The sequence below is a fragment of the Colobus angolensis genome, unplaced genomic scaffold (genome assembly GCF_000951035.1).
Source record: "Colobus angolensis palliatus isolate OR3802 unplaced genomic scaffold, Cang.pa_1.0 Scaffold101, whole genome shotgun sequence".
Classification (NCBI taxonomy): domain Eukaryota; kingdom Metazoa; phylum Chordata; class Mammalia; order Primates; family Cercopithecidae; genus Colobus; species Colobus angolensis.
In genome coordinates, this window is record NW_012111031.1 from 8,951,875 (window position 1) to 8,967,953 (window position 16,079).

Below are 16,079 nucleotides of genomic sequence, written 5' to 3' on the forward strand. Positions count from 1 at the left end.
GCCAGTACCTTTTAAAATTAAAACTTCAGGTGCTCTTTTATCTAGCCTTTCTACTGCTAAGAATTTTTTATAAAGATATTTATGTAAGGATTTCAGACGATATGTTGGAAGATGTTTATAGCAGCCTTGTTGATAACATACATACGAATAGATTTCCCAGGTATGTTAAGTGGGAAAAGCAAGGTACAGAATAGCATATATAATATTAGCTCCTTTGTGTAAGTGAAAAAGGTTTCTCATAGAAAAATACACACCATTTGTACTATATGCATAACCTTATTTTCTGGATGGATGTGCTAGGATCTGTTAATAGTGGTTACTGGTTACCTTTAAAAAGAGAAATTGGTAGAGTTGTCAAGATGGGAAGGTAGACTTTTGTTTTTTAGATTGTCCCCTTTTTCTTCTGTACATACATTACTTTCATTTAGTCAGTAGGCGTAATCTAGGCAGGAGATTTATTGGATTTAAAAAGCTTAATACATGCTATATATTTTGAGGAACTATTAGATTTATAATCTGATGGATTACTTTGTTACTTTCCAAAATTTTTAAATATATGCATTAATAAAGGGCTCTACAATTCCCTGGAGTATACTTGGAGTGATGCAAAACTTTGAAAGTCACTATATGCCTAATATCTTTCTGTTTTATTTGAACAATTTAATCATTTCTTGCTTCCTTGAAATTTGCTTAAAACATCCTATTTTTTATATACTGTGATCAGTAGGTTTCTCCTTATTCTATTCAAATTCCATTCCCTAAAACAGAGGTCCCCAGCCCCTGGGCCAGTACTGTCCGTGGCCTGTCAGGAACTGGGCCGCACAGCGGGAAGTGAGCACCAGGTGAGTGAGCATTGCCGCCTGAGCTCCGCCTCCTGTTAGATCAGCAGTGGCATTAGATTCTTGTAGGAGCACGAACCCTATTGTGAACTGTGCATGCAAGGGATCTAGGTTGCGCGCTCCCTATGAGAATCTAACTAATGATGATCTCAGGTGGAACAGTTTCATCCCAAAACCATCCCCAACCCCCTGTCCATGGAAAAACTGTCTTCCATGAAACCAGTTCCTGGTGCCAAAAACATTGGGGATGCTGCCCTAAAAGAAACAAGTATCTGCCCTCATCTCGCTGGGAAGCTCAGAAATATGATGTCTGCTGTTGGTGTTTTGGCCTCGGGTTTAAGAGGGCTGTAATGGACTCACAATGTCATGTGAAGCTTTTTCTACATATCTCAAGACAAAACCCCAGAATGCCCTTTTCCTGCTCAATTTGAAATTCCGGTCCATGCCTCCTTAAAGTATGAGTTTGACCGTATTCATTCCCTATTTCCCGGGCTTTCTGCCAGGCTGACTGCCAGCTCCTTCATGCTCAGGACCCAGAACCTGAGTATCTGTGCAGGACTCTGCCTGGGAATCTCCTTTACAGCAGCGGCTTCCTGTAACGTGCTGTCTGGCACTTACCGCTCCGCCCTTGGACTTTGTCTTGCTCCTCTGGGTATCCTGAGAGCTGGAATCACTTACCGCATTCCCTCCATTATAGTTCTTCAGTCTAGAGCCAAGGCTCACCAATTCCAGCACTACATCTAAAGCCTTACACTTTTCTTCTGTCCCTTCTTCCCTAGCTATGAGTATTTTAAAACGACAAAAACAAGCTGGGCTGGGAGAGGTCAACAATTTCATTTGTGTCATATGCCTTTGAAAATCTCTCATGGGCTATTCATAGAGGATTTGGGAAAATGTTATTCCTTAAAGGAAAAAAAATTTCCTCTGTACCCTACAGAGTTGAGGCTCTATCATGAGCCCAGGTAGCATTAAAAAACAAAAATTAAGCTTGGAAGATTTGTTTGAGGTACTTTATTTAGGCAAGCCTACTGCCTGTAAGGACTTAATCAGTTTCTCCAGATATTTGGAACACTAACTGGATTAAGGCTCTTTCACCGCTCTTTAGCTGGAACAAGGAATACAAGAGGTGCCGGGCCTGTGAGAAAGAATGCAGTCAGCAGGACATGAAGGGAAAAGGGCTGTATTTGTGTTGTCTGGAGGACCCTAACCTTTCTCTTTCATCACTTCCCATGCGTTACTGCCCAGAGCTCAAAATTCAGGAGTCTTGTGCAGCCCAGAAATCTGAGCTTTTGTGCCCAGTGGCTGCTTTTTCCCAGGGAGCTTGCTTCAGTGTGGTCTGTCCTGGCTAAATGGATGTCCTCCTGTTCTGAGCTTTCCCTCCCTGAGAAGGTTAAAGACCAGTGCTTCTCATGATAGTCTGTACATTTCTCTATCTGTAAGAAGTATGCTGTAAACTCAGCAAATGTCCAGACATTTTGGGGTGGGGAAAAGCACAAAAAAAAAGTTGTTAAATTAGTCTTATGGATTTGTTTAAAATTGGAAGAATATATACATATATGTGTGTGATGTATGTATGCTAGGTGAGCGTATGTATCTCCACACATACACATGTGTAAACTAATAAATAACCACTAGTGAGGGTTTGCAGCTGTATGGAGTGATTAGCAACTTCATCAAGGCTCTGTTTATCCTGCCCTTAGGGTCATTTATAGTTGCTGGGTATACTAGGGACTGTACTGTGATATCTGAGACTGACGTTCTTCTGAGGAATTTATCATTTCTAATTTTCTTATGATCCTCAAATAACCTAATTTAGGCAAAACAATTAAAACACAGAATTGGGGGGAAAGATTTGCAAAGTAAATCTAAATTTAATTTTTAGATTTAGGGGTAAATTTAAATTTTCTGATGGAGAGCTCTTTCAGTTGCTATTAGAAGATTTGGGAAAATGTTATCCCTCAAAGAAAAAAAATTCCTTTACCTGCAAAACTTTTGAGTATACTTTCTGGCATAAGTAAGTGGCAATCAGAACAGAATCTATGCTTTTTGTCTGATACAGGATTGTGTGGGGCCTCTGGCCACCATTCTGTAGACCACTAAGGTGGTGAAGGCATTGGGTAGGGAGTTGGTCTCAATTTGTTCTACCTGCAGCACAACTTCTATAAGCTGCTTGCTTTGGACAAATGCCAATGCCATCTTGTTTGCTGGTTATATCTTTCTCTGAGAAGCACAGTTTTGAGGAGCCTGTTCAGATAGTAACTACTTAACAGGTTTTACTGTATCTAGATAGAGTAAGTAGTATGAGTTACACCAGAGAGGTAGTAAGTAGTATCTAATTCATGGACTTCCTCTCTGGTATTTCCTGCTACAAGCACTGAATAGTGTGCTTACATCAATATTGGTAGTCATCTTGATTTATGAGTTTAAAAATATGCTGTGTTTGAATGACATTCATTAGGGCATACTCTTAGAGGTGCTTTTTGCCTAATGATGATGAATTAATGCTGATCTAAGCACTCCTCCAGAGTCCTTTTTCGTGTGTGCCCAAGAACTTTCAATTGCAAGACAAACGGCTGGTTCAGAGACAGTGTATCCAGCAATGAGAGAAGTAAACTGGGCTTTGTGAATACTGTGGGTGGTTTCCAAACATAAGCTGAGTTACACAGTTATGGGGGTTTTGGTGGATTTTGTTTATTTTGTTTTTGTTTTGCTTTTTGATTGGTATAGGGAAAAAAGTGTATAAGTTCATAAGTATAAAATTAAATCCCACTGAGTTTTACATCTAATTAATTACCCTATTGAAAAAGAATACAAGAAATTGAGAATGGCCCAGAAAATGTTGGACATATTTCTTTGAATTCTGACTTCTTTCTGAACCCCTAATCCGCATTTCAGCTCCATTTGGATGGTCTTCAGGCATCTCAAACTCAACATGTCTGAAAGCAAATTCCTTATCTTCTTTCTCAGCCCTCCACCGGTGCTTGTTCTCGTAGTTTGCGATGTACTTCCCAGCCCCAGTCATCGTGGTACCTCCCACCACTCTTCTTCCTCCCATGTAGCAAGCCAGCTGCCTCCTCCTATCAAGTCTCCCTGTCACATGACTGCCTGTGCCGCACTCTATGCCAGAGCCTCTGCCTTAATTCATTCCTTTGTAATTTCTCCCAAGCCAATCCTACAATATAAAGTTCCCAATCAGAGTTAGCATACATGGTCCCTCTTGATTCATACCTAACACTAGCCCCAGCCCCAGCCCCACAGCTGCTTTCACTCCTCCTCCCACAACTCTATACCAGCCTTTGAACAGGCCACCCCTGCCTTCTCTGCCAAGCAAGCATTGCTTCACTATTTAAGACTTGGCAGAAATGTTGCCTTATTTGCGGAATGTTTTTTCATTCCACCTATCTACTTAAGTTACTCTCTTCTCTGTGTCCTCAAAGCTGTCGTCTGCACCTCTCTTGCACAGGATAATTATCTGCTCATCTTTCTTTCTCTTCTGAGACTGTGATTGCATCAAGGACAGGACTGGGCCTTGATCGTATATTTCTAGCAATTAGTCAAGTTCCTGGTAGCTAGTAGGAATCCAGATGTTTGTTGAATGAATGAATGAACTTAGGCCCTGGGATATGGTAATAACGTGCTCTAAGTAACTGAGGCACTTAGCCTCAAACAGCAAATATCTAATAGCACATGGCTTGAGCAGATATTAGGGAATCTCCTTTTACCCCTAAACCTGTGCCCTCTTGGGCCATTGGGTCCTTCTTCTTAGTTCCTTCTTTTCTGTACTCCTCCAGGTGCATTACTGGTCTTACCTTCATTCTCTGTGGCCCCTTACACATTTTTATGATCAGATATACTTTTCTTTAGTGTTTCATTTTTATTAACAGCCTTCTCTGATTGATGTCAGAATTTTCACTATTACCACCTAAACACTCAGTCTCAACCCATATTTTCCTTTCCCCTTAGGACTATCAGGACTTCATAGTTCTTCCTCTTCTAAATGATGCCAAAGAGGTCTGTTATTATAAGCAATGAAACCCATTACTCTTTAATAACCTCTTGATCACCACCCCTGCCAGCCTAAATTTGGGGCTGAGTGTTCTGTGTTGCCCCTACAGAAGGCAGCTGAAATTCCCAATGATCCCAGCCTGTGTACAGACAAAACATGCAGGAAGCCCCAGTGGTCCACTGGAACAGGTTCTCTCCTCTGCTGGCTGTGCTGCAGGGCAGCCAACCAGAGCACTAAGGATCAGTGGTCAGCTGAAGACCAGCACTTAGAGCAGCCCCAGGTGTTTAGTCTGATGTTTAGTTCTTCCAGTTGAGGTCGAGGAGGGAAGCCACGTGTGCCCAAGGAGAGTATGAACCAAATCGAAGGCGAATCCTCCTGTTAAAATTGAGTGAAATAAATTCATCATGTGATATGATGACAGGTTTTGCTAAATAAGGAGATTTGGGGTTGAGATTCTCCTGAAGTGGAAAATAGTAAAAAATATTAATAGCAAAAAGATGAAAGCCCTCTGTGAAAATCAGGCAGAGATTGAGAAGTAGTTGCTCATCAGCATAGAAAAGTATTCACGATATTGTAAGTGAATGGAATCTGCTTTTTTCCTTCTGCTCCATCATACACTTATTTTGTGTGCTGATTTTAAAAATTATGGCACCGAGTGTTGTTCTTCTGTGGGGATTAATCTATTGCTCTTTAACATTCTTTGGACACCAGAAGATTTGGAAGAGCTTTGATGTCCTTTTTTATAATAGAGCCTTGGGAATCACATATGAAAGATTTATGTTGATAGGGTGTTAGAATCCTTCAGAAGCTAATTTTAAGTGTGCCTTCTTAACTAAAAATGTAGAAGTTCAGGTTTAATCATATGATTAATTCAGTGCTTTAATTTCCTTAATCTCATGCTTACTGGATCAGTAACTGTTTAAGCAAGATTAAGTCTACAGTTACTTGGCCCCACCCGTAATACCCACTACTAAGAACCCATGCCTTTGTCTATGTAGTTTTGTTCACAACCCCTCAATATTTACCAGTTCAGTAGCATCAGGCCTGGAAGCAGCAGAAGTACTAAATTAAGTCAAGATGATAGAGTTAGAACTTCAAGTGGTTTGGGAGCCAGAGGGCGGGGAGCCTTGTGAAAGTGATAACAGAATGTGACCATGAGGAGCTATGGAGGGCGCCATATGGTGGTTGAAATAAGACCGCATGCCATTGCCGCTGGTTGGGTGAGCTTTGGTCTGTCTTGAGGTAGAGGCTATGGTTCCTGTTCCCTGCCAGAGGGCTGGAGGGCTGGCTGCAGTAGGTGCAACAGGGGGAGAAAAAGGAGCCAAGGAGGAAAAATGACCCCCTGAGATTGAAGGGAGGTATGGCACGGCTATTCATTGTCCCGACTTGGAACTTGGACATGATAATGTCTTGAGAGGACCGTGACTGAGTCCTTGAGATAGAGACCAAAAGAGAAAATGATATATGTTTGGCTCTTCCTTGTTCAGCCACTTCTCCCTGGCTTCACTTCTCTGCACCCAACCCTGGCATTACTTTGTCTGTATATCTGGATGCCAACACCAGTGTCTATATATCTATAGATCTAGGTATATAGATAGACCAAATCACATATTGAAACAACAGCTAAAGAATGCTTGCAAGTAGATGCCCATGCCCTTTACCCAGTCATACTTAGAATTTGTTTTAACCTAAAGTTATGGAGACAGACTTGAAGGGAGACATCCCAACCTTGCTAAAATGTAAGTACGAAAGGCACAAATTGGATGGATATTGATGATGTTGTTTCTATTGTGACATCATCCATAGACTCCTAGTGTCTTTGCTTTGCTTCCCTATAGTGATCACAACATAAATTACTTGTCTTGTTTGACTTCCTTGTTCACCAAAGTTGAGCAGATTGTGGCCGTTTTCAACGCTTCTACCAGACAAAAAGCTTGGGACCATTTCTCGAAAGCCCAGCGCAAGAACATAGACATTTGGCGAAAGCATTCTGAGGTTGGTGATTTTATGATTACTTTTTAACCACCATCACACAGCTGGATTGGCAGAGAATAGCATGGCTGCAGCCATGATGGTTTCTGTTACAGTGGGCAGTCCGCCTGCCATTGTCTGATCTCACTGTCAGTTCCAGATGCAGCTGAGATTTGTTCCTTGTCCAGAAAAGCAGCTGACTTAACACTTAAGGAACAGAGTGTTTTTCTCCCCTGCAATGGGAGACACTAACTTTCCCCATTCATAATAAAGATCTCAGAAATCAACCAAGACACTTTCCCTAGCAAGTTATTTTGAAGAAAAATGAAACTTACAATAGAAAACTGGCTTTTAAATACAGAGGGTTTTTTTTTTTTAGTGTTCTACATGATGATGACAGTTTGCTCTTTGGACAAGTATGCCTTTCCGTCCATATTTTCTCATCATAAGGAACATCTGAATCCCCTATGCTCGCCATTAAGTCCAATTACACTTCTCTCCAGAGTCAATGTTGTAAGGGGAGTGAATATCTAGGCCAGCTGGGTTCACCCCTCAGCATCCATGCATGTGTGAAGTATGAGTATCTACCCCAAAGAGAACAGGCTAGAATTTGACCTCCTTGCCACTTAGAAGGACCAAAATGTGTCATTAGTCATTGGTCGTCCAGCTGTTATTTTTAACTCCACAGAGCAGTTGTACGCTTTGAACCTGTACTTTACAAGTAAGTATACTGTCTTTGCTTCTTTTTTTTAATGAAAGAATGTTTTTCATTTGGATGCCTCTCCATCTCTAGCATGTTAATATTAAAGTTCTCTAAATGATATTCCCCTCTTTCAAAATCCCAAACTTATGGAAGGTAAGGTTTATTTATTTAATGATTTTGGCTCACACTTGTAAAATAAGTATTTTATATAGAGTTTGAGGAATCACAAAGTACTATGGGATCAATCATTTGGGTAGCATTTTAAGTGCCCATTAACTAATGCTAAATTACAGTTGAATACCAATAGCACTAGATGTAACATCCACATGAATACCAAATGAATTTTTATTATCACTGTTATTATGTTGAATACTGAATGACTTCACAGTAATGTGACACTTAAAATGCTAGTGCAATTTATTGTTAAGAAGGACATTTTTTATTTTGTTCACTAATGCCTATGGTGGTTGGTGACTGATTCAGTTCTGTTTTTCTGTTCAAGATTATGAGTAAGGAAGAGGTGGAATTTCTCTTTAATTTTTCAGGGACCAGAAAAATGCGGGGTGCTTACCTGATGTTCTCCCTGACTCTGACTTAAGACTCAGGTCAAAGTTGATTTTCAAGATTGAAAAAAAGAGTCCTCTGTTTGTGATGCAATGTGCAAACTGAGGCTTATGAAAACACAAATTGGAGCCCATAAACTCTGATTCAGATTTGGGAATGATCAATCTGTGAATTGTTTATTTCTTCACATAAAAACCAAACGTGATTAAAAGGAATGTTGAGAGAGAGGCTGGTGGCCTGCTACCGAATAAACCTGAGCATAAAAAGGCCATCATTAGAATGTGAGTGTCAGCAAATGTCACACATTGATCCGAATCACGCTTCCTGCCACGTCTGCCTCAGCTTCTCACCTTCGCTTCACCCTGCCTCCTCCGCGCGGGTGTGCTGGGGAGCAGGATGTGTGAAGGCTTCCATGCAGGTCTAAGGAAGCCTGCTTGCTTTGTTTGGTACTAGGAGACAGAAATGATGCTCCAGAGGGACAGATGGAGTGCAGCTGTCAAAGGTGCTCCTGCGAAGGGTCTTTGTGCCTTCCTGCTACTTTCCCCACCTCTTTTGATATACATTAGGACCCAGAATTCTACATTAGCTGTGATTTTTCTCTCACATGTCGCTTAATTGATTAAATACCAGTTGGTAATTTAACATTGTGGATGATTTCTCAGTTGCGTAAAAGCTTGATAATTGGCTTGATTTTTTCCCACATTCCCATGTACAGCATCTGTTAGTTATCTGTAACACCTCTACAGATTTGTTAGAGTGTACTAGTGATTTAATGCTAAACCAGAGGCACCCTGTGGAAACAGCCTCAGCATTTTTTTCTCAATTTTTTTTTCTTTTCCACCACCTTTTCCCACAAGAACAACTACCATATGACAGTTTGTCATTAATCGCAGGGACTAAACAATAGGCCCTTTCAGCCTCATTTATTCTTTCCACCTGACTTTTCCTTGTTTCAAGTGTTTTCAAGCCACCTCTTTGGGAATTGGGCTCTTTGTCAGTAGAAAAATTAGCTGTCCACAGCCTAAAAATTTCCCCACTAATCACATGTGACACCCACGTCCAATGCCTGATGGTGTTATTTAAGATGGAATTGGCACCTCTTTCTTCTGGGTGGCATAATCAAATAAGGAGGCCTTGTCTGCCATCCCTCTGGCCTCTCAGGGCTGCCTCTGATTGGGGCCCCTGCACCCCACCTTGGACCTTGTCTCTCTGCTTTCTCCCTTCCCTGTCCTCTGCAAGGGTGATTCCCAGGGTACAGAGCTGACCATTCAAATGCTGTTAGCAGTAAATAATTTCCTCTCCATCATGCTGTAGTTAAAATCTGTGAGCTAAGGAGAGAAAAGAATTGAGAGAACCCACAACATGGAGTGATATATGCATGTCCATCAAATGGGCACTGGAACCACATTTAAAGTCATGCCCCTAATAAATTAGTTGTAATAATTTAGTTTTATTGTTACTCATATGTTTATTGATTATAGCGTGAAATTATTTTAACTATTTGATTTTTATTTGGAGACTTTACAGAGGGAAAAAAGAATAATGGAGGCTTTCCCCTGTTTTAAGTATTTCTGAAGATAGTACATGTGAGAGAACAGAATGAATAAGGAAGGATTCACAAATATGTAATATCCACCTTGATACAAAATAATAGTATAAATACTTAGCATAAGTGATTACAATGTTCTGATTTTAGGCACAGTAGTAAGAAATGTACTGTGTGATTCTTTACTCTTTACAATGAGTTTTCACATATGCTACTGCATCCAAACAGCTTGTATTATTATTCCTCACTTGTGAGTGAATAGACAAAGTCTCAAATAAATTAAATAACTTGATTGTAGCCACTCCCCTAATAAGTGGAGAAAGTAAAATGTGATCTTAAGATCTGTGGCTCTAAACATGATGCCAAAGCAACCACTGCAACAAAAACAATAACCGCTACATGACCATGTGCAATACAAAAGAAAAGGCATCTGTTTGTGTTTTGTTCCCTAACATCTTACTGATTTTAAATTTTGGATATCTGAATGGTGTGTGTGTGTGTGTGTGTGTGTGTGTGTGATCACACATGAGCACATACACACATGCAGGGGCACTATGTTTACATGAGAAATAATAATGTCCAGCATTATCAACTGAGCAAACCAAGTGTCTGGCATGATGCTAAGTATTGTACATGCATTAACTCATTTCATCCTCAAAACTATTTTTAATCATAATACTCCAGTGAGCAATTTAGGTTAATAGAGATGAAGAATCCTTCCTAATGTCACACCATAGGTCAATGGCAGAACAGTCCTTTTTAAAATTCCAGTGTTCATGTTCTTAACCATAATTTCTAAGTCCTTACTGTGCATAGGCCAGCCATGTAACAGGTATTTCTATGTAATCTTTGCAGCCCTCTTAGGTGAATGTTATTATCCCCTTTGTACAAATGAGGAAATGGAGACTCAAGAGAGATTAAATTATTTGCTAAAGAGCCCTTAACTAGTCATGGGTGAGCAGGGATTAATCTAGGCCTGACCTTGGTCTACCCTCTACCCCACACCCCTCAGAACCTCCTTTAGGTTAGGTGAGGTTATATTTGGGAGATAAAAGCCTTGGATTCTGAATGTTAATATGCCAGTCATATAAACCCAAAGACCATTGGGGAAAGCCATATGTGTCTGTGACTCTGACTTGTGTGCATCCTCTACCTGCAGGAGCTCCGGAATGCCCAAAGTGAGCAGCTCATGGGCATCCGCCGCGAAGAAGAAATGGAAATGTCTGACGATGAGAATTGTGACAGCCCTACCAAAAAAATGAGAGTCGATGAATCAGGTAACGCTGATAACTGCCACAGACCCATGAGGTATCATCATGATCTTCCAAATCTCAGATGGGGAATAAGTATTGGGAAATGGCCCTATAACTCACTTTTATTTGAATTATACTAAACTTTCATCTTTGAGTGACTCTGCTTTTTATTAATAGAACTTTAAACTCCTTCTTGGGAACACAGTGATTTAAATTGCTCCAGTTGTTTCTCCATATGCAGATCTGGGGCCATGATGCTTTTTTCAGGGATGTTTGCCTGTTTCCATAAAAATCCTTTTCCAGAGTACGGCAGCCACAGCTGATGCTAAAATATGGATAAAACTTGGTTTTAGTCAGTGTACTTCTTACATGGGAATTGTTTAAGCCCTGAAGAAGCTTTCTAGCTTCCGAGCCAACATGCTGGAGAATTAGACTTCTTTTCCTGTAAATCTTCTGTCACCTAACCTGTAATTAAAAGGCTGGCCCCATTTGGTACCAAGCTAGGGGTGTCACTCCTTGGGTTGTAAAAAGAAGAGAAGCTTAGAGAGAACCTTGCTTTGTGTGCTCTGTCTATTGGGAGTTGCTGATTTAAAATGTTCATTGGTATTGTTTTTACAATACCAATGGATATATATAATTGAATTTACAATGAGTTTTATATATAATTGAATTATGTATAAATCCATTGTTATTGTAAAAGCAGGCAAGGGAAAAGCTCATGCAAAACATGAGACACCAAGGGAGACTGCTTGTCTGAGTGGAAGGGCGTTGTCCAAAGGACCTAGGAAGAACCATAATTGCCATCATTGCCAAAAAAGAAAATTACAGCGATGGTATAGATTTGATCTGTCTCCTCATCTGTACAAGTGAATAAAACACACACCTGTTACAGACTTTTTAACAGAAAGATTACAGGTGACCAGGAATCGAGGATCTTTGCTAATTTATTAAGAAGCCAAAATCAAGATTCTAAAAGGATCAGGTCACCAAGACCGCAGAGTGGTCAGGATGCTCTGTTTCTCCAGGGCTGTAGAAGAGAATTGTCAGGGTGTGAGTGATGATCGTAAGAAAAAGCTCCTGCATACAGGCATATAGAGAAAGGGCTTTAATTTCCTTGAAGTAGTGGTTCTCAAAGGTGTGGTTCTCAGTCCAGTAGCACCAGCATCATCTAGGAACTTATTAGAAATGTAAGTTAGCGGGCCCCACCCAAGACCTACTGAGTCAAAAATGTCTAGTGGCTACGGGAGTGTTGGGAAGTGAAATCCATCAATCAATCTGATTTAAGCCCTATAGGAAATTCTGATGCATGCCAGTTTGAGAACCACTGCCTTAGAAACTTTCCCTTTCACCCTCAAATTCCATTCATTTTAATCCTTCAGAAGCTTAACATACAAGTAGGCACCATGCTACTATTTTCTGAAGCCATATATCCCTCGTCTAAAAAAAACCCAGCACTTATGTGTCAATGACATATGTCTCCTACTAAACCCAGAGCAGATTCCTCAGGACTGCTTTACTCTCAGGTTTGTCTATTTGAGGAGACCACCTTCCTCACAGGATTTCTCTTCTACATACCTTCATGTAGCAAAACAAGAGAGCAAGGATTTGTGTGAATTTCTTAAGTTCAACAAGATCTTCAAATAAAGAAATAAATTCTTACTATCAAAAGCACTTTTCATCCTTTGTGAAGCTTCTGGATGAGGGGCAAGTTGACATGAAACTTGGATTCTTAATATCCTGACAAGGTAGGTGTAGGAGAAAAGAATTGCGTCAGTCAGAAATTCTCATTTGAACCTGTGGCTTTTTTGTTTGTTTGTTTTGGTGATGTTTCTTTTCAAATAACTTGTCAATTTCCCAAGTAAGAATTGTGTATAATTTCATAGTCTGCTTAGGATAGGACCAGAATAATGAGCTGTATGCTCACTGAGGAGGTCTTGCAGCACATATACGCCTATAGGATCAGGGCCCGGCCTCTGCTGCAGAAGCATCAACGGAGATGTGATCCCCTGACACCTCTCTCAGTTTATTCCCCAGCCATCTGATGAGAGCATGAAGTAGAGCCTGAACTTTTTAAAAACTTTCACCCGTCTTGTTACTTGGTCAGCAGAATTAATGAGCAAAGTGCAGGGCATGTTGTATACCAGGTTCTGAGGGAAGAGATGAAAGAACCGGAGTTCAAATGCCAGGCCCCGAGGAGTTCAAAGTCTTTTCGTACTTTTCAGAATGAGATGGACCAGAGAATGTGGCATGTGGTTTCTGAAGAAAGCACAGGACTGATTAAAGGGAAAGGAAGGCAACTAACCTTTTTTATTCCACGGGGCCCTGAAGATCTGGCGCAAAGGCAGGCAGTTGTTTTGCTTTCAGCCCTGCATATTTGAGGACACAGCCTGACAGCAAGAATTCCCATCTGGTCTTTTGTTCAAACCTCAGACAAATCCCTGCTAACTGTTGCTTGAAGAGGGGAGGATGGAGGCCGTTGCCCGAGGGAAACACCTTCCAGCGGTATCTTCTTAGGTGACACATCACTTGGTTTTAGGTACACATTTGCATCTGCCAGTCACCTACATAGGAGCAGTCCTCTCAAAATGTAGCACTCTAATTCACTAACAGGGGAATTGCCAGTCCTGAAGTGGAAGTGAAATCCTCCATCCTTTAAGGAATCCCCTGCCTATTTCCTCTCTGCTCAAACAGTGGGTTTTTTTTGCCTCAGACCTCCTGGGTAGTAGCTGACCCAGGAATTCTTGGCAATTCCAGAAGAGAATGTCCTTCAGTTGTCACCTGCCTGTGCCAGGAGGAGGTGCTGAGGCTGCACCCACTGCAGGGTGCTCTGTCTCTGGTCCCCCAGGGCCAGCTTTGCTTGTCGTCTCCATACTAAGACAAAAAGTACCCTGTAATGGGTTTTATCTGGGGGAACAGGGAGGAGGTGGAAAGAATTGACTTGCTTGGTTTTTAGAAAAGTCACAGTTTATTGTGTAAGGACTTATATGATACCTTGGGTTTACTTTGTAAAAAATAATCAGATTGTTTCAGTGTATCTCTGCTTTTTGGTTATGAAGAATACTTCATTGTACTTTTGCTTTTTACCATATATAATAATTTGCATTATATCTTTGGCTATAATTCTCCAGTACCTACAATAGAATTCTAGGGGGGGAGGTGTTTACTCTTCTTCATCAGTTGAATCTTAAAGGGGAAAAGGAGTTCACTGGAGCAAACTAAGATGCTTATAAAAATGAAAATGAATTTTATTAATAAATTTTAAAATGATGACAGATTTATTGAAGCATTCATTCAAGAAGATCGGCATCCTGCTCTGAAGCCTGTGAAGATAATTTTTGATAAAAATTCAAATTTATTGTTGTTTAGTCTGCCTTCTACTGAAATGAAGCCAGACTTTAAAATCCAAATCTGTTCTTCCTTTTTCTCTTTCTCTCTCTCTCTCTCTTCCACCCTCTCTCTCTTCCTCCCTCCCTCTCTCTCTTTCCCTCTCTCCTTCTCCCTTACCCTTTTCCACTGCCTTCTTCCCTCTCTCCCTCCAGGTTGACTCTGTGGGGCAGGATAGTGTTCACAGAAATAAGAAGGAGAAAGGAAAGAGGAAGGCTATCCTAGATTGTAAGGCCTCCGATGGCAAAACCCGATACATTTTAGTATTGTGAGAGTTAATGAGTCAATGCATGTAAGGTACTTCTGACTTCACTTACAGTGTTGATCATCTACTAAGTACTCAGTAAATGTTAACTCTGCTTGTAATCTTAGTCATCCTCCAACACCTGGCACTGGGCCTTTCCCCAAGTACGTAATCAGTAAAAGTCTATGGACTTCACTTCATGTTCCCCTTCTTCTGATCTTAATGTTTTTGATGCCTTTATCCCAGAAGTTGATAGGAAGATGATAACCCTGAGAATATTTGCTCTAATTAAATTGAAATGGCAAGTATTAAAGAGGCATGTTCAAACAAAATGTTCAGAACTTTATACGTACAAAATTCAGTGTCACATGGCAAACAGGCCATGGCCCCGAGAGCTGTAACCTGGCATTGTTTTGATTATCTACATTTTGTATGCTCAAGATGCTGTGGACCCAGGGCACACAGAGTTAGTTAGATACAGGGTACCCTGTCCTCTAGGGTGTAAGACTCATTTATAAAATGTGTTTTAAGTTAAAAATATTAGGGATGTCCTAAAGCCAATAAATTAAATTTATTATAAACCAAAATGAACATCACTACATAGTGTGTATACCTCACCCAATATTTGATGAGTATACTTTGAACACAAATTTTAGAAGAGTGAAACTAAAAAATCCCTTGCTCAGTAGACAATCATTATTCCTTTCCATAATACACAAACAAATGTTTTCGGATTTTAACTACATTTCATTTAAACTCTGAGCTCTTTATAGGAGCAGACACTCTTAAGTATGAGGTTTTCTGAGGTGTCAATTTTTCATGAAAATTCACCATAACATAGGTACAAAGGAATTTTTTTTAAATTTCACTAAGAATTCAAACAAGGACTTTCCAAATCTTTCAGCCACTAAATCAAATTAGGAACTCATAATTAGGTTCGGTTGGAACTAGCAGTATCAGCTTATCTGAATAGTTATATATGTAGCTGGAAGCTTTATGTTAAAAAAATAAGTAATAATAATAATAATAGGACTCTCTGACCATCCCATTGATTTCTTTGAATAGCAGGACAAGCTATTTTTTCTGATTAAGTCTTTTCTGTGTGATAGTGCTTCTGAAAGATCCTTAAAAATGCCCATCAGGAAGATTATAATCAGGCACAAGCTTAAGAAGAGTCTCACTGCTACCCCATCACCAGCCACGCACAGAAGAAGAAGAGGGTTACTAAATACCAGACCAGGGTGCAGCAGCTGACTGAACGGGCCCACTGCAAGGGGCTCCATCATTCACACTGGTAGAAACTTCCTTTTAGGAAGCACTGAACATAAGCAAAAGCAGGCTCACCCGAGACTGGCTCAGAACTTGGCAGAAGGACAAGAGAATTCAGACACTGAAAGTGAGATGGCTCAGTCTGAGGCCACATGCCAGGATCCAAGCTCCGGGCACCTGCAGACGCCAAGGGCAGGGGTGTCTGTGCTGAGTGGAAGCATAGAAGGATAAGCTGTTTTCACATGTAATGACAGCCCAGGGCACCATCTCCTGAAAGAGAAATAGACCAGTGGGGTGTGT

General features: G+C 40.6%; 1 protein-coding gene across 3 annotated transcripts in view; it reads left to right on the forward strand.

Annotated features, from left to right (window-relative positions):
* ENOX1 (ecto-NOX disulfide-thiol exchanger 1) overlaps positions 1–16,079 on the forward strand; it is a 612,013-nt gene that overhangs the window by 479,536 nt on the left and 116,398 nt on the right. For all 3 annotated transcript variants that reach the window (XM_011940311.1, XM_011940319.1, XM_011940300.1), the window contains 2 exons: positions 6,734–6,840; positions 10,789–10,906. In XM_011940311.1, coding sequence (XP_011795701.1) covers positions 6,734–6,840; positions 10,789–10,906 — 225 coding nt within the window. The remainder of the gene's footprint in view (positions 1–6,733; positions 6,841–10,788; positions 10,907–16,079) is intronic.